General features: G+C 41.7%; 2 protein-coding genes across 2 annotated transcripts in view; one reads left to right on the forward strand and one right to left on the reverse strand.

The window, feature by feature from the left end:
* Nucleotides 1–53: 53 nt before the first annotated feature.
* ccdc12 (coiled-coil domain containing 12) lies at nt 54–22,353 on the forward strand. Its single transcript, XM_061915786.1, has 7 exons — nt 54–339; nt 13,833–13,909; nt 20,186–20,265; nt 20,407–20,468; nt 20,542–20,576; nt 21,901–21,977; nt 22,099–22,353. The coding sequence occupies exons 1-7, from the start codon at nt 256–258 to the stop codon at nt 22,176–22,178; spliced, it is 495 nt and encodes a 164-aa protein (XP_061771770.1). The 5' UTR covers nt 54–255; the 3' UTR covers nt 22,179–22,353.
* A 279-nt stretch (nt 22,354–22,632) lies between these two features.
* si:ch211-257p13.3 (kinesin-like protein KIFC3) overlaps nt 22,633–25,690 on the reverse strand; it is a 41,995-nt gene continuing 38,937 nt past the window's right edge. Inside the window, exon 21 of the mRNA XM_061915776.1 lies at nt 22,633–24,287. Coding sequence (XP_061771760.1) covers nt 24,162–24,287 — 126 coding nt within the window. The 3' untranslated portion in view covers nt 22,633–24,161. The remainder of the gene's footprint in view (nt 24,288–25,690) is intronic.

The following is a 25,690-nucleotide window of genomic DNA, read 5'->3' on the forward strand; positions in this document are numbered from 1 at the left end:
TGCCAATCAACCTATCCCCAGGTGCATGTCTTTGGAGGTTGGAGGAAGCCGGAGTACCCGGAGGGAACCCACGCAGTCACGGGGAGGACCTGGAAAGCCCACACAGAAAGATCTATCTAACTTTAAACGTATTAGTGGAAAACAAAGGCGAGTGCAATCGACCACTCGTCAATCGACGGCACCACTTAGCCCAGGTTGTACAATGGATCGCAGAGACCAGTGAGCGGCGTGTACCGTGCAGCGGCAGAGCAAAACATGGAGAAAAACATCGGGTCTCTACAGGAGCAAGCCCTTAAGAGGAAAGAAAGATTAAAAGCACTAAGGGACAAACAACTTCACGTAAGTAGATATCGATGTAAGGCGGACACAACGTTAGAAATGTTCGATGTTTTTCAGTTATGTTAGCCGCGAGCAAGCCTGCTAGCAAGAGGCTAACCCATCACAACTTTTCAGCAAGCATGTTATAAAATCACTTCGTGAAACTCGTCTTAAACTGACTGTACTTATGTATTCTGCATTTATTAGGTAGTCGTTTAACGTTTTACGTTGAGGCTGTACAGTCGTATATATTTTACATTAAATTAGACCAAAATCCACTATCACGAATATACGCTTGTATATATTAACACATACAAGTACAATAAACATCACATAGGTATTTGAGTGAGTAAAGTTTGAGTTTATTTGGAACATGCAAGCATCCAACATGACACATCACAATTTCCAGTTTCTCTTTTCAACATGTTCGGAAAGGAGTAGGAAGAATTTTGATTGATTGATTGATTGATTGATACTTTTATTAGTAGATTGCACAGTTCGGTGCATATTCCGTACAATTGACCACTAAATGGTAACACCCGAATAAGTTTTTCAACTTGTTTAAGTCGGGGTCCACGTTAATCAATTCATGGTAGAAATATATACTGTCAGCATAATACAGTCATCACACAGGTTAATCATCATAGTATATACATTGAATTATTTACATTATTTACAATCCGGGGGGTGGGATGAGGAGCTTTGGTTGATATCAGCACTTCAGTCCTCAACAATTGCATTAACAGAGAACTGGACATTAAAACAGTGCAGGTCTTACATAGTATGATATGTACAGTGAGCAGAGAACATAGTGAGTTCAGATAGCATAAGAACAAGTATATACATTAGAAGTACATTTGATAATTTACATTAGGTTATTTATAATCCGGGGAGATGGGATGTGAATGGAGGAGGGTATTAGTAAAGGGTTGAAGTTGTCTGGAGGTGTTGTTTTTGAGCAGTTTTGAAGGAATATAGAGATGCACTTACTTTTACAGTTGTGAACAAAATTATTCAACCCCCACACAATTTTGGTGTTTTAGCAAGTTGGACATTTATTCCGTGTTTTGTTTATAGTCATATCTAATAAAGATGTGTCAAATAGACATATGCAACTTAAATTATAACACTGTATTTTACAAAATACCAAAAAGGGACATTTTTCTTAATATCTCACTGACAAAATTATTCAACCCCCTTGGTACATGCATCTTTAGTACTTAGTAGAACACCCTTTGGCAGTAATTACATCCTTCAAACATGATACATAACCGGACACAAGCTTCTTGCAACGATCTACAGGTATTTTAGCCCTTTCCTCTTAAGCAAAGGCCTCCAGTTCATTCATATTCTTGGGCTTGCGTGCTGCAACTGCCTTCTTCAAGTCCCACCACAGGTTTTCTATAGGATTTAGGTCTGGCGACTGTGAAGGCCACTCCAGAGTCTTCCAGCCCTTCTTCTGCAACCACTCTGATGTTGATTTGGAGGTATGCTTGGGATCGTTGTCCTGTTGGAAGGTCCAACGTCTCCCAAGCCTCAGCTTCGTCACTGACTTCATGACATTTGCAGCTAATATATCCTGGTAGGAAATATAATTCATAATGCCTTGAACGCGCTGGAGATTCCCGGTACCTGAGGCAGAGACACAGCCCCAGAGCATGATTGAAGCCCCACCATGCTTAACAGTAGGAAAGGTGTTCTTCTCTTTATAAGCTTCATTTTTTCTCCTCCTGACATAACGTTGATTCATAGGCCCAAAGAGTTCCAGTTTTGTCTCATCACTCCACAGAACAGTTTCCCAAAACCTTTGGGGTTTGTCCAGATTAATTTTGGCATACTGGAGTCTATTTTCCTTGTGTCTGGTAGTCAGAAGTGGGGTGCGCCTGGGAGTTCTGGCATAGAGGCCTTCATCTCATAGTGCGCGCCTTATTGTCTGGGACGAAACCTGCGTTCCCCCCTCTGCAATGTCCTGTTGTAGTTCCTCAGCTGTTACCTGGGGGGTTTTCACCACTGTACGCTTCAAATACCGGACAGCAGTTGCACACAGCATCCTCTTTCTACCACGCTCAGGTAGTGTTTCCACTGCGCCTGTAGCTTTAAACTTGCGAATTATGCTCCAAACTGTGTCTCTTGGAATGTGTAATGTCTTTGCTATTTTCTTATATCCATATCCTTTCTTGTGAAGAGAAATTACCTCCTCTCTTGACTTCTTTGACCACTCCCTGGACTTCACCATGTTGCAAATACACCATTGACCATCTACAAGAAGCTGAGCGTCACAGTCTTTTTCAATCAGTTTAATTGTTGTTTTCAACACCTGATTGAAAAGACCTTATTCAAATTCTGTTCTTAAGAGTTATGATCTTCAAGGGGTTGAATAATTTTGTCAATGAGATATTAAGAGAAATGACACTGTTTGGTATGTTACAAAATATAATGTTGTTATCCAAGTTGCATTTGTCTATTTAATGCATCTTTATTTGATATGACTATAAACAAAATACGGAATAAATGTCCGACTTGCTAAAACACCAAAATTGTGTAGGGGTTGAATAATTTTGATCACAACTGTATACCTGTTGGGAGTGCATTCCACCTTTATGTGGCATAGAAAGAGAATGAGTTAAGACCTTTGTTAGATCGGAATCTGGGTTTAATGTGGTTTGTGGAACTCCCCCTGGTGTTGTGGTTATGGCGGTCATTTACGTTAAGGAAGTAGTTTGACATGTACTTCGGTATCAGGGAGGTGTGGCGGATTTTATAGACTAGTCTAAGAAGAAGACCTTAATTAATCCTACACCTTTACTTTTACATAACAGTTGCTAAAACATTTGTTCACTTCCTGTTCTCAATTTATTCACAATATACTCCATAAGTAATCACAATAAAAATAAATAAATAATAATCGGTGAAGTAATTTACATTTCATATGGTGAGATGATTAAGATTATTTAGAAAAAATGAACTTTGACTTTGACTTTTTTTTTAAAACAGCGACAGTACATATTAATGAACACACAAATGTAAATATGCAAGATTGTAGCCGGTCTCTAATTTTAAACTTTTGTCCCTGCGGCAATTAATACCAAACAGGACAGCACCAAACAACCGGAAAACAATGCCATGTACATGAATAAAACAGGGTTTCCACACATTCATTTATTTGTGGCGGCCCGCCACAAAAGAATTACGGCCGCCACAAAAAAAAAAATATATATATATATACATGCGTATATATATATATTTTTTTCGGCTTTTGATTCGCTTGACCGCTCATAAAAGCAATGGGGCTCAGTCTGTGAATGGATCTTGTAGTTACATATTATATAAATATGTATATAAATATGTACATAAAGTGTTGTAATTATATTCCAACTCCGCGTTCTTCTTGGTCATCGCCGCTGCCCCCCAACCCCCCCGCCCGATCACACCACCACAAATAGATGCCTGACCTGTGGGAAACACTGATAAAACAATAATAGAAAGTACAGTAGGACTCAAAACAAAAATCAAAAACGATAAACCAAATTACCAATGACAGACCACCAATTAAATGACCATAGACAGTTGGATTTAAGTGTAAGAGTGCTGAATTGCTCAAGTGCTAAAGCGTGCCAACTGCCAAAACATACAAGAAAAGAACTGCTCGTTGATTGTTACAAAGTGGTAATTCACAAGTTTGTAAAGTGCTCGTGTGAATTGCACACTGCCCTATAGCTTGTATTCCGTCACGTGACTTCTTCCCGGAAGTGAAAAACAGTGGTGATCATCCAAGTAGGGCTGGGCGATATATCGAATATACTCGATATATCGCGGGTTTGTCGCTGTGCGATATAGAAAATGACTATATCGTGATATTCGAGTATACGTTCTCACGCAGTTGCTTTTAGGTGTGGGCATTACACTACAGGCTCTTCTCATTCTTTCTTGTCTCTCCTTCTCACAGAGATTTAAAACAAACGCACCTTCTTACATACGTCACACACTGCCGCACGTGCAACGTCATACGCTCCCACGGAGCAGAGAGGTAGCGGTATTGGGTAACGTTAGCTGTGGTGCAGGCGGAGCGGTGCGAGTGTTAATACGAGAGAGAGAAGGTGCAAATTTGGTAGCAAATGAAGGAAGAATTAATTCCCAAGAAAAACAGCACAGGGTCCATAGTCTGGCAGTGGTTTGGCTTCAAGCGGGAAGATGTTGAAAAGACAACCGTAATGTGAAGGGGTGTAACGGTACACAAAAATTTCGGTTCGGTACGTACCTCGGTTCAGAGGTCACGGTTCGGTATTTATTTAACACATTTGCTAAATCTTCCACCTAAAATATTTTTCTTAGTGGAATATTTGATTTGAAGTAATCGGAAACTTCGATAGGTCAATAATTCATAATAACATTGATTTTGATTCAGTATTATGTTTTGAGCAAAAGAATAAAGAAAAAAAACAGCTTTTTTCTATTAGTCAATGTTGCAACTTTTTCTAAATTACATTTAGCCTTTAAGCTTTTGTATTTCACTTTTATTTGTTTTTGTTTATTTTAAGAGTATTTTTAGAATGTGTTGGCCTCCGGGACACACTTTTGACACCCCTGCTATAGATAATAAAAAATAAAATCTTGAAATCTATGGGTAAAAAGCAGAGCCTGGCGACGCATGCCCATTTATCATAACTCTCTCGCTCTCTCTCTCTCCCCCTCCCTCATGAATGTTGCCTGCGCACACATTTATTATTTATTTTTAACCCCTTTTTAACCCTGAACGTACTTTGAAAATACACGCAATCCTAACTTAAAATGTCGGACATTTGAGGCCTTTAAGAAATTCCACCTGTACAGCCCCGCAAAAGCGGACATGTCCGGTGAAAAGAGGAGGTATGATCAGTCTATCGTAGCCCGCGGTCGCTGCTAGCATGCCGTGTGTTGTTTTTTTTTTTTGATTGATTGAAACTTTTTTTAGTAGATTGCACAGTGCAGTACATATTCCGTACAGTTGACCACTAAATGGTAACACCCGAATAAGATTTTCAACTTGTTTGTAAGTCGGGGTCCACGTTATTCAATTCATAGTGCCTCGGTGTGCATTGTTTACACAACGTGCGGTGCGCTACTTAATATGTCCGTGTGGAACTCGTTCGATACACCTCCGAACCGAACCGAAGCCCCCGTACCGAAACGGTTCAATACAAATACACGTACCGTTACACCCCTAGTAATATGTCAAGTATGCGGCAAAAGCGTTGCTACAAAAAGTAGCACAACTGCTAATTTGTAGCATGATTTGAAAAGTCATCTGCTAGAGAATGAAGAGTGCTTGACACTCTGCATGTCAACATCTCCGTTTGGTGCCACAGCAACAAAATGCCGAAGCAACCATTTCCACATCAACACTGTATGAAAAAAATAGTCAACAACAGAAGGAAATAACGTCCGCAGTAACCTACCACATAGCTAGGGACATACAGTCTTTGCTTTCCTATTGTGCAACTAATTTTTATTTGACAGTTATTGAAATATCTTGTGGAACATCATGCACAAAAGTGCACTTTATTTATACAGAACGCCATTACAATAGTTTAAAACCAATAAAGTGCACTTTTGTGCATGATGTCACACAAGATATTTCAATAACTGTCAAATAAAACTGAGCTCTATAATAGGAAATCAAATAGTGTATGTCCTTCATTATGTGGTAGGTTGCTCCGGACGTTATCTCCTTCTGTTGTTGACTATTTTTTTCATACGGTGTTGATGTGGAAATGGTTGCTTCGGCATTTTGTTGGTGTGGCACCAAACGGAGATGTTGACATGCAGAGTTTCAAGCACTCTTCATTCTCTAGCAGATTACTTTTCAAATGATGCTACATTAGTAGAGCTGCTACTATTTGTACCCTTTTGCCACATACATGACATTAGGTTGTATGTTCGACATCTTCCCCCTTGAAGCCAAACCACCGCCAGATGATGGACCCCGTGCTGTTTTTCTTGGTAATTAATTATTCCTTCATTTGGTACCAGATTCGCACCTTCTTTCTCTTGTATTACCACTCACACCACTCCGTTAGCATCACAGCTAATGTTACGCTGCTACCTCTCTGCTCTGTAAGGGCGTATGATGTTGTATGTGACGTATGTGAAAAGGCGCGCTTGTTTTACGTCTCTGTGAGAAGAGACAAAGAGTAGGAAGAGCCTGTAGTGTAATGCCCACAGCTAAAAGCAACTGCGTGAGAACATATACTTGAATATCACAATATAGTCATTTTCTATATCACACAGAGACAAACCCGCGATGTATCGAGTATATCGATATATCGCCCAGCCCTAGTCTACAGCCATGTTTGTTGCCTTAATGTTGTTGCAAGCGCTGTTACACGTATGCGTTTCTTCATAAAAATATGACTATATCTCAACGCTCTGAATGTACTGAATGCTTGCTTCATGATTGCTGCCTATGGTAAAAGCTTAAGTCTTTCAGGTTCTGCTCACATTTGCTTTCTTTAGTTTAGACTCCCTGAGTTGGTGCTTTATGAAACAATTTTTGCAAAATTGTGTTTCAGGAAATACAAATTATATCAAGGTAAGACTTAAATGGGAAATACTAAACATTAAACATATATCAACAAAGTGATCACTGCAAACTTGTGCGTTCTTTGACTTCTTCAAGAAAGGCTAAATGGCGTCAGGTATTCACTGATCCCGAGGCGTTCCCAGGCCAGCCGGGAGACATAGTCTTCCCAACGTGTCCGTGGCCTCCTACCGGTTGGACGTGCCCTAAACACCTCCCTAGGGAGGCGTTCGGGTGGCATCCTGACCAGATGCCCGAACCACCTCATCTGGCTCCTCTCGATGTGGAGGAGCAGCGGCTTTACTTTGAGTTCCTCCCGGATGGCAGAGCTTCTCACCCTATCTCTAAGGGAGAGCCCCGCCACACGGCGGAGGAAACTCATTTCGGCCGCTTGTACCCGTGATCTTGTCCTTTCGGTCATGACCCAAAGCTCATGACCATAGGTGAGGATGGGAACGTAGATCGACCGATAAATTGAGAGCTTCGCCTTCCGGCTCAGCTACATCTTCACCACAACGGATCGGTACAACGTCCGCATTACTGAAGACGCCGCACCGATCCGCCTGTCGATCTCACGATCCACTCTTCCCCCACTCGTGAACCAGACTCCTAGGTACTTGAACTCCTCCACTTGGGGCAGGGTCTCCTCCCCAACCCGGAGATGGCATTCCACCCTTTTCCGGGCGAGAACCATGGACTCGGACTTGGAGGTGCTGATTCTCATTCCGGTCGCTTCACACTCGGCTGCGTACCGATCCAGTGAGAGCTGAAGATCCCGGTCGGATGAAGCCATCAGGACCACATCATCTGCAAAAAGCAGAGACCTAATCCTGCGGTCACCAAACCGGAACCCCTCAACGCCTTGACTACGCCTAGAAATTCTGTCCATAAAAGTTATGAACAGAATCGGTGACAAAGGACAGCTTTGGCGTAGTCCAACCCTCACTGGAAATGTGTTCGACTTACTGCCGGCAATGCGGACCAAGCTCTGGCACTGATCGCACAGGGAGCGGACCGCCACAATAAGACAGTCCGATAACCCATACTCTCTGAGCACTCCCCACAGGACTTCCCGGGGGACACGGTCGAATGCCTTCTCCAAGTCCACAAAGCACATGTAGACTGGTTGGGCAAACTCCCATGCACACTCAAGAACCCTGCCGAGAGTATAGAGCTGGTCCACAGTTCCACGACCAGGACGAAAACCACACTGTTCCTCCTGAATCCGAGGTTCGACTATCCGGCGTAGCCTCCTCTCCAGTACACCTGAATAAACCTTACCGGGAAGGCTGAGGAGTGTGATCCCACGATAGTTGGAACACACCCTCCGGTCCCCCTTCTTAAAGAGAGGAACCACCACCCCGGTCTGCAAATCCAGAAGTACCGCCCCCATGTCCACGCGATGCTGCAGACTCTTGTCAACCAAGACAGCCCCACAGCATCCAGAGCCTTAAGGAACTCCGGGCGGACCTCACCCACCCCTGGGGCCTTGCCACCGAGGAGCTTTTTAACTACCTCAGCGACCTCAGCCCCAGAAATAAGAGAGTCCACCACAGATTCCCCAGGCACTGCTTCCTCATAGGAAGACGTGTTAATGGGATTGAGGAGGTCTTCGAAGTATTCCTTCCACCTATCCACAACATCCGCAGTTGAGGTCAGCAGAACACCATCCGCACCATACATTTTCCTCTTTCCTTGAAAGAGGAAAATGTAATTATTAGTTATCATTTCTGAAGTTTTAATTGCTTTTTTAGCTTCCAGTTTGCCAAACTGATGGAAATGTACATTTTATTAATGTATTTTATTATCCAAGGTGTTCTTTTTTACCGGTTGCATTTGTGGATACAGTATTTTACATGGGTAATAAATAAATTTTGAATATATTTCACAATATAATCAGTTCCTCTATTATATCCAAATAATATATTGTATTTTTATATACCTAAGTGAAGCGTTGCGGTTTTATTAAAAGGTGTATCAATTTCATTACTGTCGTCATGAACGGCCTTCAGCTCATCAAAGCTCTGCTTCCCCTATCATCACCCTCCCCACCAACGCCAGCACTCCATTAAAGGATTTAAAGGACTCCAAGAACATCACAGGACTTTAAAGGCCCTCTCCATCCGAGAGGAGGATATACGCCGGCAGTTCTTGAAGCTGTACACACGGAAAGCCCCCGGGCCGCATGGTGTCTTTCCCTCACCCTCAGACACTGCGTGGATCAGCTGGCTCCTGTCTTCACTGACATTTTTAACACCTCTTTGGAGCTATGCCGCGTGCCGTCCTGCTTCAAGACCTCCACCATTGTCCCTGTCCCCAAGAAAGCACAGATCACAGGACTCAATGACTACAGGCCGGTTGCGCTGACGTCTGTGGTCATGAAGTCCTTTTGAGCGCTTGGCCCTGCCCCACCTCAAGGACATCACTACCCTCCTCCTGGACCCACTGCAGTTCGCCTACAGAGCCAACTGGTCTGTGGATGATGCAGTGAACTTGGCCCTCCACTTCATCCTGGAGCATCTGGACTCCCCAGGAACCTACGCGAGGATCCTGTTTGTGGACTTCAGCTCTGCCTTCAACACCATCCTCCATGGACTGCTACGAGACAAGCTCTACCAGCTCAGCGTGCCCGACTCCGTCTGCAGTTGGATCTATGACTTCCTGACAGACCGAAGACAGAACGTGCGGCTGGGGAAGATTGTCTCGGACAGTCGAACCACGAACACTGGTACTCCTCAGGGCGGTGTACTTTCCCCCTGGCTCTTCTCCATGTATACAAACTGCTGCACCTCCAGTCACCAGTCAGTAAAGCTGCTGAAGTTTGCGGATGACACTACCCTCATTGGGCTCATCTCAGATGGCGATGAGTCCGCCTACAGGAAAGAGGTGGACCGGCTGGCGTCCTGGTGCAGCCTCAACAACCTGGAGCTGAACGCCAAGAAAACAGTGGAAATGATCATGGACTTCAGGAAAGTCACAGCCCCACCATCCCCCCTCACCCTGATTGACTCTCCCACCCCCGTCTCCATTGTAGACTCCTTCCATTTCTTGGGGACCACCATCACCCAAGACCTCAAGTGGGAGCCGACCGTCAGCTCCCTCATCAAGAAGGCCCAGCAGAGGATGTACTTCTTGCGGCAGCTGAGGAAACTGAAGGTAACGACCAAGATGCTGGTGCAGTTTTATTCAGCCATCATCGAGTCCATCCTCACCTCCTCCATCACCGTGTGGTTCCCCGGCGCCACAGTCCAGGATAAGCATCGACTGCATGCTGCTGAGAAGGTGATTGGCTGCAAGCTCCCATCCCTCCAGGACCTGTTCTCCTCCAGGACCAGGAGGCGTGTGGGTCGGATCACAGCTGACTGTTCTCATCCCAGACACAAACTATTCTCCCCTCTCCCCTCAGGCAGGAGACTATGGTCCATCCAGACCCACACCTCCCGCCACCTGAACAGTTTTTTCCCGTCGGCCATCAGACACATGAACTATAACAAGATCTGATAGCTCAGTTACAGCTCATCTTATTACCTATTATTTCTTATATGTGAAGTGAAGTGAAGTGAATTATATTTATATAGCGCTTTTCTCTAGTGACTCAAAGCGCTTTACATAGTGAAACCCAATATCTAAGTTACAATAAAACCAGTGCTGGTGACACTGGGAGCACGTGGGTAAAGTGTCTTGCCCAAGGACACAACGGCAGTGACTAGGATGGCGGAAGCGGGAATCGAACCTGCAACCCTCAAGTTGCTGGCACGGCCACTCTACCAACCGAGCTATACCGATAAGATAAGATTATAAAACATAATAACCATGTAAACAAAAAAAATGCGCAAATGGATGAACAGCATGTAAACAAGCTTAAAAAATTAACTCCTTTATGATAGTCCATTCTTTTTGTGTCTCTGGACAAAGTCAAAGTGGATCATTTCAGTTTTGGTTATGTTTTGTTAACCCTTTATGCCCGTCAGTCAGCCAGCATGAGGGGCGTCGACATTAATGGGTTCCACCCGACAAACAGCTAATATTTTCTCATTCCCTTTTATGCTTCAACTTTTGGAGAAATAGTTAAAAATATTCATAGTCATAAATCCAGTTTGGGTGTAAAATAATTATTCTGAAAGATTGAGTAGACTAACTTGCACACATCATATGACGTTACCAATGACTATCACAGTGGTGATGGTGCTCTTCAGATGCAACACGTGCTGAAGTATTCATTAAAGCAGTGGTCCCCAACCTTTTTGTAGCTGCGCTTGATAATTAATTTTTTTTTGTCATGAAAAAGGGAGTTTTTTTTGGTTTGGTGCACCAATTGTATCTTGTGTTTTTTTTCTTTAATGTTGCACGATTGCACCAAGAAAAAATCCTAGTTTGTGAACCAGTTCTCAAACAATGGCAATAAAATTATTCTGATTCTGATTCAAACTGCAAGAGGCCTGTGTATATGCATTAAAGAATACGTGGCAAACAGTTTCGTCAAATAGGTAACAACACATAATTGATCAATTTTATGGATGAATCTCCTCAAACAGATTTTAAATTGGTATATTTTATGGATTATCTTGAATGACACTCTTCTTATTGTGTGCACATGCAGGCACAGTCATATTGATTTTTACAAACACTGCATTCCTGTGAATATAAGTTTGGATCTAACCAGATGAGAAGCAACACGATTTAGGCTGCTATGGCAAGATTTGGCATCTCGGGAGCTTAAGATCATGTCCTAGTATTCAGCCAGTGTGTAACAGGCTTGGAAAAACAAGTGTAAGTTATTAAATTGATTAACACACACATTATTGGCCAATAAAACAAAACTGCACTTAATGTGCACAGGATTATTTTAAGTTTTACAAAGTATTTTGTTTTTTAAAATATGATCATTGTTCACGTTCTGGAAATAATGTGCCCCTTTGAGCAGTTCAAACCTGGCTAAGGTGTGCATTATTGTAGATGACTACGAGGAGTTGCAGTATGGAAACAAACTGACTTGCAAGCCAAGTTTGACAGAAGACTGTTGACATTCTTTGCTTTCCTTTTGTACTCCATTTCAAGACTCAGTCAGAGCTATGAATTGTTGTAGCAGGTGAACAGGAAGCCTCGTCAGGAAAATATAACAAGGGCGGCATTTGATGTCCTTTGTTAACTTGGACTTTTTCTCAGAATTCTTGCTAGCCTGTTTTTACTTTTAAATTACCTCGCTGGTGTTGTGTTAAAGCGGCTGTAACTGATGCAGTTTGTTAGTTCTTCTTTCTTGGATTTTCCAAAAGCACATTTTTAAAAGTCCTTAGTAGCACACATCAAATTCAAGTAAAACATATTCAACAGGTGTGGTTTGACAGCTTTGTATTGTAGTAATTTGAGTTAATTATACCCTAAAATTTACAACTACATCAGGGTTTTCCCTAGCTTGCCAATACACTACTGGTGGTGGATGTGTGGTTAGGGGCCTGGTCAATGTGAAGTAATCTTATAATTTGCATAATCAACAATAATGCATTTATTTTCTTTAAAAAAGCAAGAAAAATGGCAATTTAAAGCAATTTTTTAGTTGTTTATAGTGCCGCCACTGGACCAAAGCGGTAGTGTTTTGCCTGAAAGAAGACCACATTTCCCCTGAGGACGTGTGTTTGTCGAGTAAAGTGCAGTAACTCGTCAGAAACTAAACCCGTAGATACAAACTGACAGGATAATACCACAATGATTCAGCATGACTGATCTTTCTACAGAAGGAACCTACATACAGTATTTTACTCAAACTTTATATTTGCGGTTTGCAGTCATGACATTGTTTTTTTCTTTATACAGTACTTTTGAGTTTGTTGCGTGGCTGGTCGTGTCAATGTCGAACTGCAAACTATCAAGCAGGTGGCCATTTATTGAAATCACGCAAATTTCCGATAGCTAACAGTGGCATTATCATTTTTGATTTGAACATCGAAAATCAGTTGCAATTAAGCTGGGCTTCCTTTGCAGCCTTATTAATAACAATTGCCACTGCCATGTACACATATCCCCAACAGGTCTCCAAGATAAACAGCTTCTGGCATGTTATAACAGTACGGCTAAGGGAAGTCAGATCCGGAACTTCAGGACAAGGATTGGCTCTTAGGGCTGAGTCGATAAAGCTGGTGTGCGAAAGAGGAGCCACAGCCCAAGCCACCAGCCGCCAAACCCAAAGTGCGAGTGGTGCCACGGTCGTACCGCCGACACAAGCCCCGTGTGCAATTTCTTCCACTGAAAGAGTGCCACCGTCCTCTTAATATTTGCACATTGCACAGTTTGTAGATCGCTGTCCACGGATATATTGAAGTACGCCCACATCACAGACATTCTTCCTCCTCTACAGACAATCACGTACGCATTGATTATGTCTTTAGAATATTCTGGTTCGACAGGGCTGTTTTGATGATCCAAGTCTTTCTGTGGCCAAATTTTCGGCGTATCAACTTAATGTGCTCAACACAGGAATGGAACATTATCTTATTGTTTACATAATATCAAGACTATGCTAAAAATAATTAGACAATTTTAGGAGCATAAAATCAAAAATCATTAGAACAAAGTCATATTTTTTTACAAGCAAAACATTATTATGAGGGAATGTTTTAATAGTAGTTTATTCATTAAAGTAAAAGTAGGCATCGTTTTGAGAATAACGGCTACATAATAGAATACATGAAGTATTAATAGTACAGGTAAAAGGCTAAACACAATTATTAATATTAAAATTGCGTTAATATGGGAACAGGATGTTTTGTATGCAATACTATTGTTAAAACATGTATTTCCAGGTAAAGAACGATCATTTAATTGTAATATTACTAGAATAAAGTTGTAATAATATCAGGTAAGTGATACTAATGTTGTAAAATGTGTGAGTTACTTTATTGTGAAGGTGATGACTTTTATTGGAACATACAGTATTGATATGTTGTTTTTTAAATCTCAACAGGGACAAGAGCCCGAAGATGGTGAGCCAAAGCATAAACAGGCTGCTCTGGAAGAGGACAGCATGGAGGAGAGACACAGGTTAGAGCTTCACATGAAGTTGTTTTTTATAGTTGTTGGCCTATGTGTTATTTTTGGCTTGTCGTTGGAAGTGAAACATTTATCTACACTTTATCTTAACACTAATTAGCATTGATACAATGCATACTGTTTACACTGGCTACTCGTATGGCTTTGTGCTAATAATAGTTTCTCAAATACTCAATACTCAAATGCAGTCGGTGCAAAAAAGAAACAGCAGCCATCTATCCTGTCCTACAGGACCTTTTTCCATTGTTTATATTTAATGAGTGTGAGGTGACGACACCAAAGGGAGTGCCTCTGTATTTCCTCCAGTCCAACACAAAAGAGCACTCTGAATATAATGAATGAGTGGAATGGCCTAATAATAAGATTTGTCCTAAAGGAGGCATAATATAGCCTTGTTGACTTTGTCCTTTTATGCAAACTAAGACACATTTGAGCGAGTGTGTCATGTGTCACAGTGTTAAAAATTTGATGAGGGATCACATTTCAAAACTGGTGTTTAAAGAGCATGGTACTCCTGTTTGCATTGAGTGCATCTCAGCAAAGTTGAAGAAAACAAGTTTATCTTTAACTTTAAGAGTTAATGGTTCTCTGGGGGCATTTCACTGCCTTTGAATAGGAAAGGTCGTGTGATTTTAGTGGAGCCATTTTGTTTATAAAGTCCATTGGAAACACTTTTGGAGAGCGACACATTCATATTGAAGTTTTTTTTTTAGGACAATGACAACAGCAGTGAGTGGAAGCAAAGGGCAACAGAGTTACTTCTGTCTTGAATAAATATTTGGACAGTTAGTGTTTGTTGATAGGATATTAATCCTTCCAAGAGCAATATTCCTAAAACATTGTGACCATTTTGTTGAAGCACTAGTTGTCAAATTAGAATTTGTACAAATCCTTGTGCAGCGGAACCTCGAAGGTTGAATGTTAGGAATGTTTTAAACTCCTGACTCCATGCCATATTTAGAAAAAATGCTGCCTTGTCAGAAGTTTGTGTTGACTTATAGTGTCATCATGTAGGAATTGACCATATGGTCTAGAATCTATATCGAAATATGTGTATAAACGATACGTATCCCAATCTGATATGTAAATGTAAATACAACCATTTCAAAACGGGTTGCAATGGCTCTTAAATAATTGCTGATGTATGCGTTAACATATTGTGTCATTTTCAGTTTTTTTGTCAAAACCATTATTCTATGTGTTAATTTACTGTCAATATATGGTTAATTTCTTTTGTAACATAGTTCTATCTACGTTTTTTTTTTTTTAAATATACGAAGTACCATATTTTCCAGATTATAGAGATTATAAACCGCAGCCTTTAACTTTTAGGGAAAAAAATATTTTTTACATATATTAGCTGCAACTATAGGCCGCATATACTGTATATACGTTGAGAAATAAGTTATTTATACAGAAATATTTTGTAAATGTTTATATACATACCTTAATCGTTTCCAAACAGTGCCTGTGACACTGCAGTAAAACAGCTGATCAAACAAAACCAAAGTCATGGACCCGCTAGATTCTGAAGCGATCCTTCCAATCAGCTAAAGAGACTCAATAGCTCCAGGGTGACGTCTTGGTGAATTTATTGAGGACTTTGTGAAACGGAAACAATACAAAAAGAATGCCGTTATAAGTTGATAATACTAACACTCACAAACGTGTTAGGATATTAGCTAATGCTGACAATGCTTGCTTTATTATATTACCTTAGCACCTACAATTATGGAAACATGGAAATCATCGAAACACTTCTGCAGAAATCACACATGGGACGGTTTGGTAGGTATAAATGCTTTTAGCTAAATTGTAAAACTTACAAATGTTGCTGGAGCAATGAATGAAGAATTTATAAAAGTCGAAGTGCTATAGACGGCTAAAAGACAGAATGGGACTTATATTTCTGGTTGTAAGCAATAAATGGAAATACACTACAGCACCTGCAGTGAGATAACTTGTCCAAAAGATGGTGACCTAGCACAAACAATAACAAACCTTTTCAGTGTTTTTAAACACACATTTTTAATTATTTTTATTATAACTTTCAGCAAAGAAAAAATAATAAATTAGCCAAACCGTTCAAAGCGTCGGAAAAACATTTGAGAATTATAATTCAGAATTTACTGTATTTATTTTCCTGTTGTTTCAATACTTTATCAGTTTTGAGTGATACTACAAATTTGGGTATCGATCCAACACCAAGTAGTTACAGGGGCAGTATTGGCCATACCAATTGCTGATACTATATTATTATACTATTTCTTATTTTTGGCTGTAATTTAAATCACTTTAAATCCCTCAGGTGTCCAGAGACGTATTTCCTACTTTTGCAAACAATAAAAAAAAAAAGACAAAATAAGCTTTTTTTTTTGTGATAATAAAAATATAAATCTACCGTTTGGTTATATTGTAATACTTACAACGGTTGCTTGGAGTGATGAATAAAGAATCCATAAGAGTAGAAAAAATATGGACGACTAGAAGGTGGAACGGCACTTATACTTAATGGCCTACTGAAATGAGATTTTCTTATTTAAACAGGGATAGCAGGTCCATTCTATGTGTCATACTTGATCATTTCGCGATATTGCCATATTTTTGCTGAAAGGATTTAGTAGAGAACATCAACGATAAAGTTCGCAACTTTTGGTGCTGATAAAAAAGCTTTGCCTTTACCGGAAGTCACAGACGATGACGTCACAAGGGTGAGGGCTCCTCACATTGTTTACAATGGGAGCCTCCAGCAGCAAGAGCTATTCGGGCCGAGAAAACGACAATTTCCCCATTAATTTGAGCGAGGATCAAAGATTCGTGGATGATGATATTGATTGCGAAGGAGTAGAAAAATTAAAAAAAAAAGTAAAAAAAGGCGATTGCATTGGGACGGATTCAGATGTTTTTAGACACATTTACAAATATAATTCTGGGAAATCCCTTATCTTTCTATTGTGTTGCTAGTGTTTTAGTGAGATTAAATAGTACCTGATAATCGGAGGGGTGTGTCTTAACGCCAGTCTCTGAGGGAAATCGACGGCAGCTGCATGGACGGCGCAAGCTCAGCTGATCCCCAGTAAGAGGTGACTTTTTACCCCAATTTTCTCACCGAAACCTGCCGGTTGACAAGTGGTCGGGAACCATGTTCGCTTGACCGCTCTGATCCATAGTAAAACTTCACCTCCGGGAATTTTAAACAAGGAATCACCGTGTGTTTGTGTGGCTAAAGGCTAAAGCTTCCCACCTCCATCTTTCTACTTTGACTTCTCCATTAATTAATTAAACAAATTGCAAAAGATTCAGCGACACAGATGTCCAGAATACTGTTTAATTGCGCGATAAAAAGAGACGACTTTTAGCCGCAAATGGTGCTGCGCTAATATGTCCTCTACAGTCCGTGACGTCACGGCCATGCATCTTCATTTTGCGACGCTTTCAACAAGAAACTCCGCGGGAAATTAAAAATTGCAACTTAGTAAACTAAACCGGCCGTATTGGCATGTGTTGCAATGTTAATATTTCATCATTGATGTATAAACTATCAGACTGCGTGGTCGGTAGTAGTGGGTTTCAATAGGCCTTTAACTTTCGGTTCAAAGCACTAAACAGAAGAAAATACTGTAGACGTTCACCCTGCAGCAGTGAGCAAACTCATCCAAAAGATGGCGCCACAGCACAAACAATAACACACCTCCTTAGTGTCTTTACTTGTTTTATAAAAACTATTTGCAGTATGGCCGTTGGCAAAGAAAACACCGTTTTATAAGTTGCAGTGTTTTAAGCGTAGGAAAAAAGGTCACGTCAACAAATTGAATGCCGCTTGAGCTGGCGAGGCGGGCTTCCACGGAAGGGCCACACCTGTGGCTCCCAACGAGGCAAGAGTGAGCGGCAGTGGCACACCTGCAGCCATAAGGACCCACGCCACGGTCCTAGGCATTGCTGCTGACAGCGCAGAGAGCCACATTCGTTGCCGATGAGGCTGACCTGAGTTAGAACAGCGCTCTAGAAGCAGTGAAGGACCACGCACAGGCCCTGGGCGTTGCTGCCAATGGAGCAGAGAGCATCCATGGAACAGCCACATTCTTGGCCGACGATGAGAAGGTGTGTGGGTGTTACACAGGTGCCTCCGCAGCAGGCAAGCTGGGAGTTATGCAGGCTGCTGGGCAGGAGGTCTAGCTGGATGCAGAGCTAGAGGTGAGGCAAAGCTGGCTCCAGAGCTGGAGACAAGACTGGAGCTGACTGCACAGCTGGAGGCAAGGCTGGAGCTGACTGCATAGCTGGAGGCAAGGCTGGAGCTGACTGCACAGCTGGAGGTGACGCAGAGGCTGGCTGCAGAGCTAGAAGCGACACAGAATCTGGCTGAAGCGCTGCAGGTGACAGAGAGGCTGGCTGCAGGGCTAGAGGCGACGCAGAAGCTGGCTGCAGGGGACACAGAGGCTGGCTGCAGAGCTGGAAGACTCATTGGAGACCAGAATGGTTGCGTCGTCGAACTACCCACTGGAGACGAGGATGTGGCGTCGTAGGAAGACCCACTGGAGAGAATGCTAGTGGCGTCTGCAGGCCCACTGCGTTAGCTGCTGGCTTCTGCGTGCCCACTGGAGTAGCTGGTGGCGTCTGCAGGCCCACTGGAGTAGCAGGCTGCTGGGCTGGACGTATTACCGGGGGAGGCGGCCGTGCAGGAGGTGGCGGCTGAGCTGGACGTAGGACCGGGGGCCGGCAGTTGTGAAGTAGGCAGCAGCCCGGCTGGAGGAAGTTTGGCTTGTGTGAGCGTCAAAGCAAGAAGTGGATTCTCCATTTCTAGCTCCCTTAGCACCTTCTCACCACTTATCCATCCATGCCACACTGTACTTCTATGGAGGGTGCCTCATCGAAGGAAGCAAATCTTTTGGATGTTGCACATAGGCAGAAGGAAGAACTGACGATGGCGATATCTGCGGACTTAAAGCTGATGACGCCCCCGCTGGGGAAGAGGTGGGTTGCACCGTTGAAGGAGAACTGGCACTGGAGGAAGCTGTGTGACCAGCTACACAGTTCCCAGAACAAGTCCCCCGTCAGGAAGCGGATTCAAAACGCTCTCTCAAGATAGTGGGAGGAGCTGTACAGTGACCTCAGCGGGAGCAGACCCCAAGGGTGGCTGGGCTTTGGGGAGCCCGGGAGACTGCATTAGTGCTACTGTACAAACCAATATTTAAAACAATAAAAGCTTAGCCATAAAACCATTGGAATACTAAGACTAAAACACTATCAGTGAAGCATAGGAAACATAACACATGCAAAATATTGTCTTTTCTAACAATCTGTCTATTTTGATTATTTAACAAAAAGAAGATTTCAGTGTATGTACAAATACTTCTTAACACATTCAACAATACTGTGATGATAATGATAACCGTGATATTAAATGGTCATATAGTTACATCCCTACTGAGCAGTTAGCTCATTACCGCTATTAGAACACCGGCGGTGTTGCTCCTGTATACTCTTTGATAAATGACCTTGTGGTCAGAGAGAGCTATGTTTTACTTTCAACTTTTCACACACGCCAAATCAATATTAAAGTTTACAGGGTTTTGTTTTTTGGATTTTGGAAATAGCAGCCTCCCTTGTATTCGGCTTTTAAATTAAATAAACACACCGGATATAAGAATTTCACCTGACTTTTGGAGCATTTTCCTTTTTCATCCACATTTTTAATGCACATGTGGAATTGTAAATGAAGTCAACAGTGTTAAATGTTGGTGAGATGGATCAGTAGCCATCTTTTTGCTCACACTGCCTCTTCTGTGAGCAGAGGGCTAATAGTGGCAAACAGAGCAGCATCCCTGCCCTCAGCCATACAAGGCATGCATCTGTCTGTGAATGAATGCATGTGTCGGCTACGTGCCCCTGCTAGCTTCATCGCACGGCTCAGAGTAGCCTAGAACTCCCTTCTTAATCAACAGGCGCTTTAGTTTACCTTCATATCACCCTGCTGGACCCTGTGTGGTCTCTGAGCACGCCCTGCCAAGAATTCCTCAAAGAGAGATGATGAAAGTAATTAGATTGTCAGGGACAACATTCCTCGGCTTCTTGTTGTCTGTGCCCAGGAGCAGGTGGGACATGTTAACTAGACTGCTTTCCAGGGTGGAAAAAAGGGGGACTTTATTCCAGTCTGTCAACAGGCAGTCATACAGGGATGCAGATGGTCTCTTGATGGAGTCCCTGCAGTCTCATGCCTGTAGCACACCCTGCTGGTGGACACTGTCTCATACTTGTGTTTGTGCTCAGGGATCTGAAGCTGAGGAACTACATTCCAGAAGATGAAGGGCTGAAGGAGAGGCAGGTGCCCAAAGCCAAACCTGCATCAGGTTAGTTAGGAATACTACATTTTTATTGTTTAATGTTTTCAATGTCGTACTGCTGCTGCACAATACACAAATATTTATACGGTGTACTAATAATACAGGAAGTGTATAATTGACTTGATGAGAGCATGTTCTTGTTCACAGTGGAGGACAAAGTCAAAGACCAGTTACAGGCAGCCAATCCTGAGCCCATCATTGAAGAAGTGGTGGGTACTTCTTTCTTCTATCCTTCTGTTGCTATCTAAACAAATAAGTTGTTTATACAATCTATGTTCTCAGGATTTAGCAAACCTGGCCCCAAGGAAACCAGACTGGTAAGAACCTTTTGGCTCTTAACACAATCACACATTTTTATTACGCTTATCTTATTAAATTTAGAATGTGCTGTTATTTTTGTAAATCAAATATTTATTTAGTATTCAATTTTTGTAAAAAATATTTGGCTCACGCACTAAAAAAAGACAAAAAACCACTGCTCTCTAGTGGGTTCTTTGGACCACCACACAGTGCCACGAGCGCCTGGATCAGTGGTACAACACTGTTTTATTTTCATAGAATAGTGCAAGTGTTTTGCTTTCTGGCAAAATGTCTTTTCTGCGTCTGTGTCTCTCTCTCTATCTCTCTGGCTCTCACTCCACCTCCAACACGTCTCATCCTGGCTGCTGCTAATAAAGGCAACAGGTGATTAGATAACATGGCCCACCTGGGCCATCTACTCACCTGTTGCTGTCTTCAAGGCCGGTTCTGGCACACCCTGTTCCGTGGCAGGCACGCAGGCCACGCCCCCCTCCACACTATTAATGGCTCCCATTTAAATCATTTGGGTTTTGTCATCAAACGCCTTCTGTATCTAGAGACTTAATCCCTGAGTGTGTAAACAATAAAACAACAACAAAAGTGACAAAAAAAAATTTAGATATTGATCAATCGCTTTAGTATCCTTTATATATCGATATTGTATGTGGCATGCTTAGCCATTCCTTTTGGTGAAGATTAGTATCTTAGAATAAGCCTCATAGCATATTCGATTGGTTTAAGCCTTTTTTCAGGAAATGAAGAACATCAAAATTGGAAACATATTATATTATCGATTATTAAAGCCAAGTCGCATGTATCAAATATTGATATCAGAAGGTATTTTATTGTTGTCATTCACATTACAATCGTAATGCACTAGCATTACAATTGTACTGCCGCCATCAGTGTGTGAATGGGTGAATGTGGGAATACTGTCAAAGCGCTCTGGGCTCCTTAAAAAGGGGTAGAAAAGCGCTATACAAGTACAACCATTAATTTACCATTTAGCATCAACCATACTGATATTGTATTGTACTGTATTGACTCTGGTGTCATACCAGTATCACAATATTTCGTATCGTTATCACCTCCTACACAGTATTGATTCATTACCAAAAAAAATCAATATCAAAATGTATTATTTAGTGCTGTCAAATGATTATTTAAAAAAAAATCTTTATAATCAGTTTAAAAAAATACTAATTTCAAAAAGGGAAATGTGGGCGGCAAACTGGATCTTATGATTGGGACATCTGTAGTATCTCCTGAAAAAAAGTAAAGTCAACAAAGAGCCATTATTGTGTAAATAGTAGGATTGAAGTTGATGTGTTGTGGTTTTAGGGATCTCAAACGGGATGTTGCAAAGAAACTGGAGAAGCTATCAAGGAGAACACAAAGGGCCATCGCTGAACTCATCCGTGAGTACTTCCTGTTTCTCTCCTCAACCCCAAAAGGAAACAAAACAGCCCCTCAGCTCGAATCCGATCCGTATCTTCTCGTCAATTATGAACACGAGTAAATCAAAGTTTTTGTGTGCAGGCGATCGTCTGCGAGGCAGCGAGGAGGAGCTGGCTGCAGCGGTGGGAGCTGTGCAAGAAGACCAGAGGGACTCAGACTGACTTGGACTGAATAAAGGTCACAGTGGACAATGTGGAGCGTCACAAGGCAGGGAACATTTTGGCACGCGACGGCAGCTTCGTCTAGTCTTTTTATTTTTGTACAATGAAAATCCAATGATACAATCCTGTATATGTGTAATTCAATTATAAACAACCTACAAACTTTTGAATAGAAGTACACTACTTTTCTTTCCAAATGTCATCCACACATCTTTAAATACATATTTATTCAGACAACTATCACTTAAAGGAAACTGCAATTGTTTTTAAATGTTGTCTATCAATCACAATCCTTATGTGAGACAAGATCACTTTCTTTTTTATGCATTCTAACTCGTAAATAACAATAGCAAAAGTCGGCTAACGTTGGAGCCAATGGGAGTCGCTCTATTCCGCCTATAAAGCGCTCTAAAAAACACCCAAAAGCCTCTATCATTGTTTTATATACACACGCTGTAAGTATATATGTAATTTAATAAAAGGCACATTCATAATAACATGTAATAGTTACATATTTTTCTCATTTCAAGCATACGACAGACTCATCACAACGTTCATTATTTTCTTTACCAACAACTACTTCTATTAATTATGGCAGACTTCATGAGGGACAATTACTTTGGGACAAAGGGTGATACAGAACCTACTTTTTGAGCCTGAATATACAGAAGATGAGCAACCAGTTTTAGTAGCTGAGTGATAAACAGATCTAGATTCTAGTGAAACACTAAGCATCATGCAGCATTATTGTGCAGCCGTATACAGCAAGTGCCGATCAAGAGGTACAAACACTTACTGTGCAATGTCTGCTCTCACTGGGATGCCAACTGATGGGATGTTTATAGCTTCCTGTTTAGATGAACCATTAATCATAATCCTCACCCAGGTGCGGAAAACAATCGTTTTTTCATGTCCTTTTCACCATCTCTGGGTCTAAGTTGAATGTCAAAATTGGCCAGCTTCTCGGTTTATGGCAACAACCTTCTATTGCCCAGGTGAGAGGCATGATTTATCATCTACAATTATGCAACAGCTCAGTTTGTCAATAGCTGCATAAGTTAGGTAGCTCTCTGTCACCAAGGCGCTGCTAAAAATAGTTTGTCTGCATTAGCGCTTTTAATAACTATCGCTAATACTTGGGTAACATTCAGGTCAGGACATGTAAATGGAGTATTGTTACGGTTTTTGGGTGTTTTTTTAGAGAGCTTTATGGGCACCATAGATTACTCCTATAAGTACATTGAACTTGCCGTATATTACGAATTAGAATGCATTACAAAAAACGTGTTCTCTTACCTAGGAATTATGAATCATAAGCAGAATTCCCAAAAAAGTGCAATTTACCTGTAAGTGTTCAACTGTAACTTTTGATTCTTGGGTTGGTACACTTGAACTGTTTTTGGTATGACCTTCACTAGTGATATCTATGCAAGCACCTCAATACCTGGTCTGACATAAAAACATCCTTTTTGACTATAAAGTGCATTTTCTGTCCACATAGGCCCACAAACCTCCCCAGCATATTGCACTATTCACGACTACACAAGGCCTCCTACTTAACCCTGGTAAAAAGGCAAACAAATAAGGCTCTAAAGCAAAACAAGGAGTTAAGCCACTACATAAATATGTGACACTTGTGTCATAAAACGCTACATAACATGTTTAAATACCACTTAGAAGGACAAAAGTAGTCAGAAATGCGTTAAATGTTGGTGAGGAGATCCGGAAGATATGTAAAGGAAAGAGAATATCGGCTCATGGAAGCACAGAATCACACAAAGTGGTGGAGGCAGACTTTGCTTTGGTTGGTAGAATTATTCCTGCTTGCGCTCAACGGTGGTCAAAAGGTGCTCACCTGTCTGATGCCAGATCACGTCTGGCTGACATAGACAGTTTTAGCCCTTGTGCAGGATAGTTGATGTTGTAATGTTAGGATGAGTGTGACTGGTGCGTGTGCGCTCACAGCATCAGGAAGTTGTCGGTTCAGTCGCACTGCCCGCCGCCAGATTCGATCTTCCTGGCTGCGGGGCCCAGCTCCACCTTGCACACTCTCTGGGCAAACTTCAGCGAGCACAATGTCTCTCCTACGTTAGTCTCCAGGGAAGACACCTTCAACAAGGAAAGCAAAAGTAACTGAACTGTTCCAAAAGAAGAATGCATATTTGAGATGAATCAATACTGCAGGCTTTCACGCCCATTTCCCAATGAGTACCTATTTCTAATCTACATCTATGTCCGAAAATTCCAAAAGCCCGTTTACATATGAGTTGGGAAATTGTGTTAGATGTAAATATAAACGGAATACAATGATTTGAAATAATTTTCAACCCATATTCAGTTGAATATGCTATAAAGACAACATATTTGATGTTCAAACTGATAAACATTTTTTGTTTTGCAAATAATCATTAACTTTAGAATTTGATGCCAGCAACATGTGCCAAAGAAGTTTTGAAAGGTGGCTGTAAATACTGATAAAGTTGAGGAATGCTCATCAAACACTTATTTGGAACATCCCACAGGTGTGCAGGCTATTTGGGAACAGGTGGCTGCCATGATTGGGTATAAAAACAGCTTCCCAGAAAATGCTCAGTCTTTCACAAGAAAGGATGGGGCGAGGTACACCCCTTTGTATACAACTGTGTGAGCAAATAGTCAAACAGTTTAAGAACAACGTTTCTCAAAGTGCAATGGCAAGAAATTTAGGGATTTCAACATCTACGGTCCATAATATCATTAAAAGGTTCAGAGAATCTGGATAAATCACTCCACGTAAGCAGCATGGCCGGAAACCAACATTGAATGACCGTGACCTTTGATCCCTAAGACGGCATTGTATAAAAAACCGACATCAATCTCTAAAGGATATCACCACATGGGCTCAGGAACACTTCAGAAAACCACTGTCACTTAATACTGTTGGTCGCTACATCTGTAAGTGCAAGTTAAAGCTCTACTATGCAAAGCAAAAGCCATTTATCAACGATACCCAGAAACGCCGGCTTCTCTGGGCCCGAGATCATTTAAGATGGACTGATGCAAAGTGGAAAGGTTGTTCTGTGGTCTTACGAGTCCACATTTCAAATTGTTTTTGGAAATATTCGACATAGTGTCATCTGGACCAAAGGGGAAGCGAACCATCCAGACTGTTATTGACGCAAAGTTCAAAAGCCCGCATCTGTGATGGTATGGGGGTGCATTAGTGCCCAAGGCATGTGTAACTTACACATCTGTGAAGGCACCATCAATGCTGAAAGTTACATACAGCTTTTGGATCAACATATGTTGTCATCCAAGCAATATTATCATGGACGCCCCTGCTTTTTTCAGCAAGACAATGCCAAGCCACGTGTTACAACAGCGTGGCTTCGTAGTAAAAGAGTGCGGGTACTTTACTGGTCCGCCTGCAGTCCAGACCTGTCTCCCATCGAAAATGTGTTGCGCATAATGAAGCGTAAAATACGACAACGGAGACCCCGGACTGTTGAAGGTCTGAAACTCTACATAAAACA

Source organism: Nerophis ophidion, linkage group LG11 (genome assembly GCF_033978795.1).
Source record: "Nerophis ophidion isolate RoL-2023_Sa linkage group LG11, RoL_Noph_v1.0, whole genome shotgun sequence".
Lineage (NCBI taxonomy): Eukaryota > Metazoa > Chordata > Actinopteri > Syngnathiformes > Syngnathidae > Nerophis > Nerophis ophidion.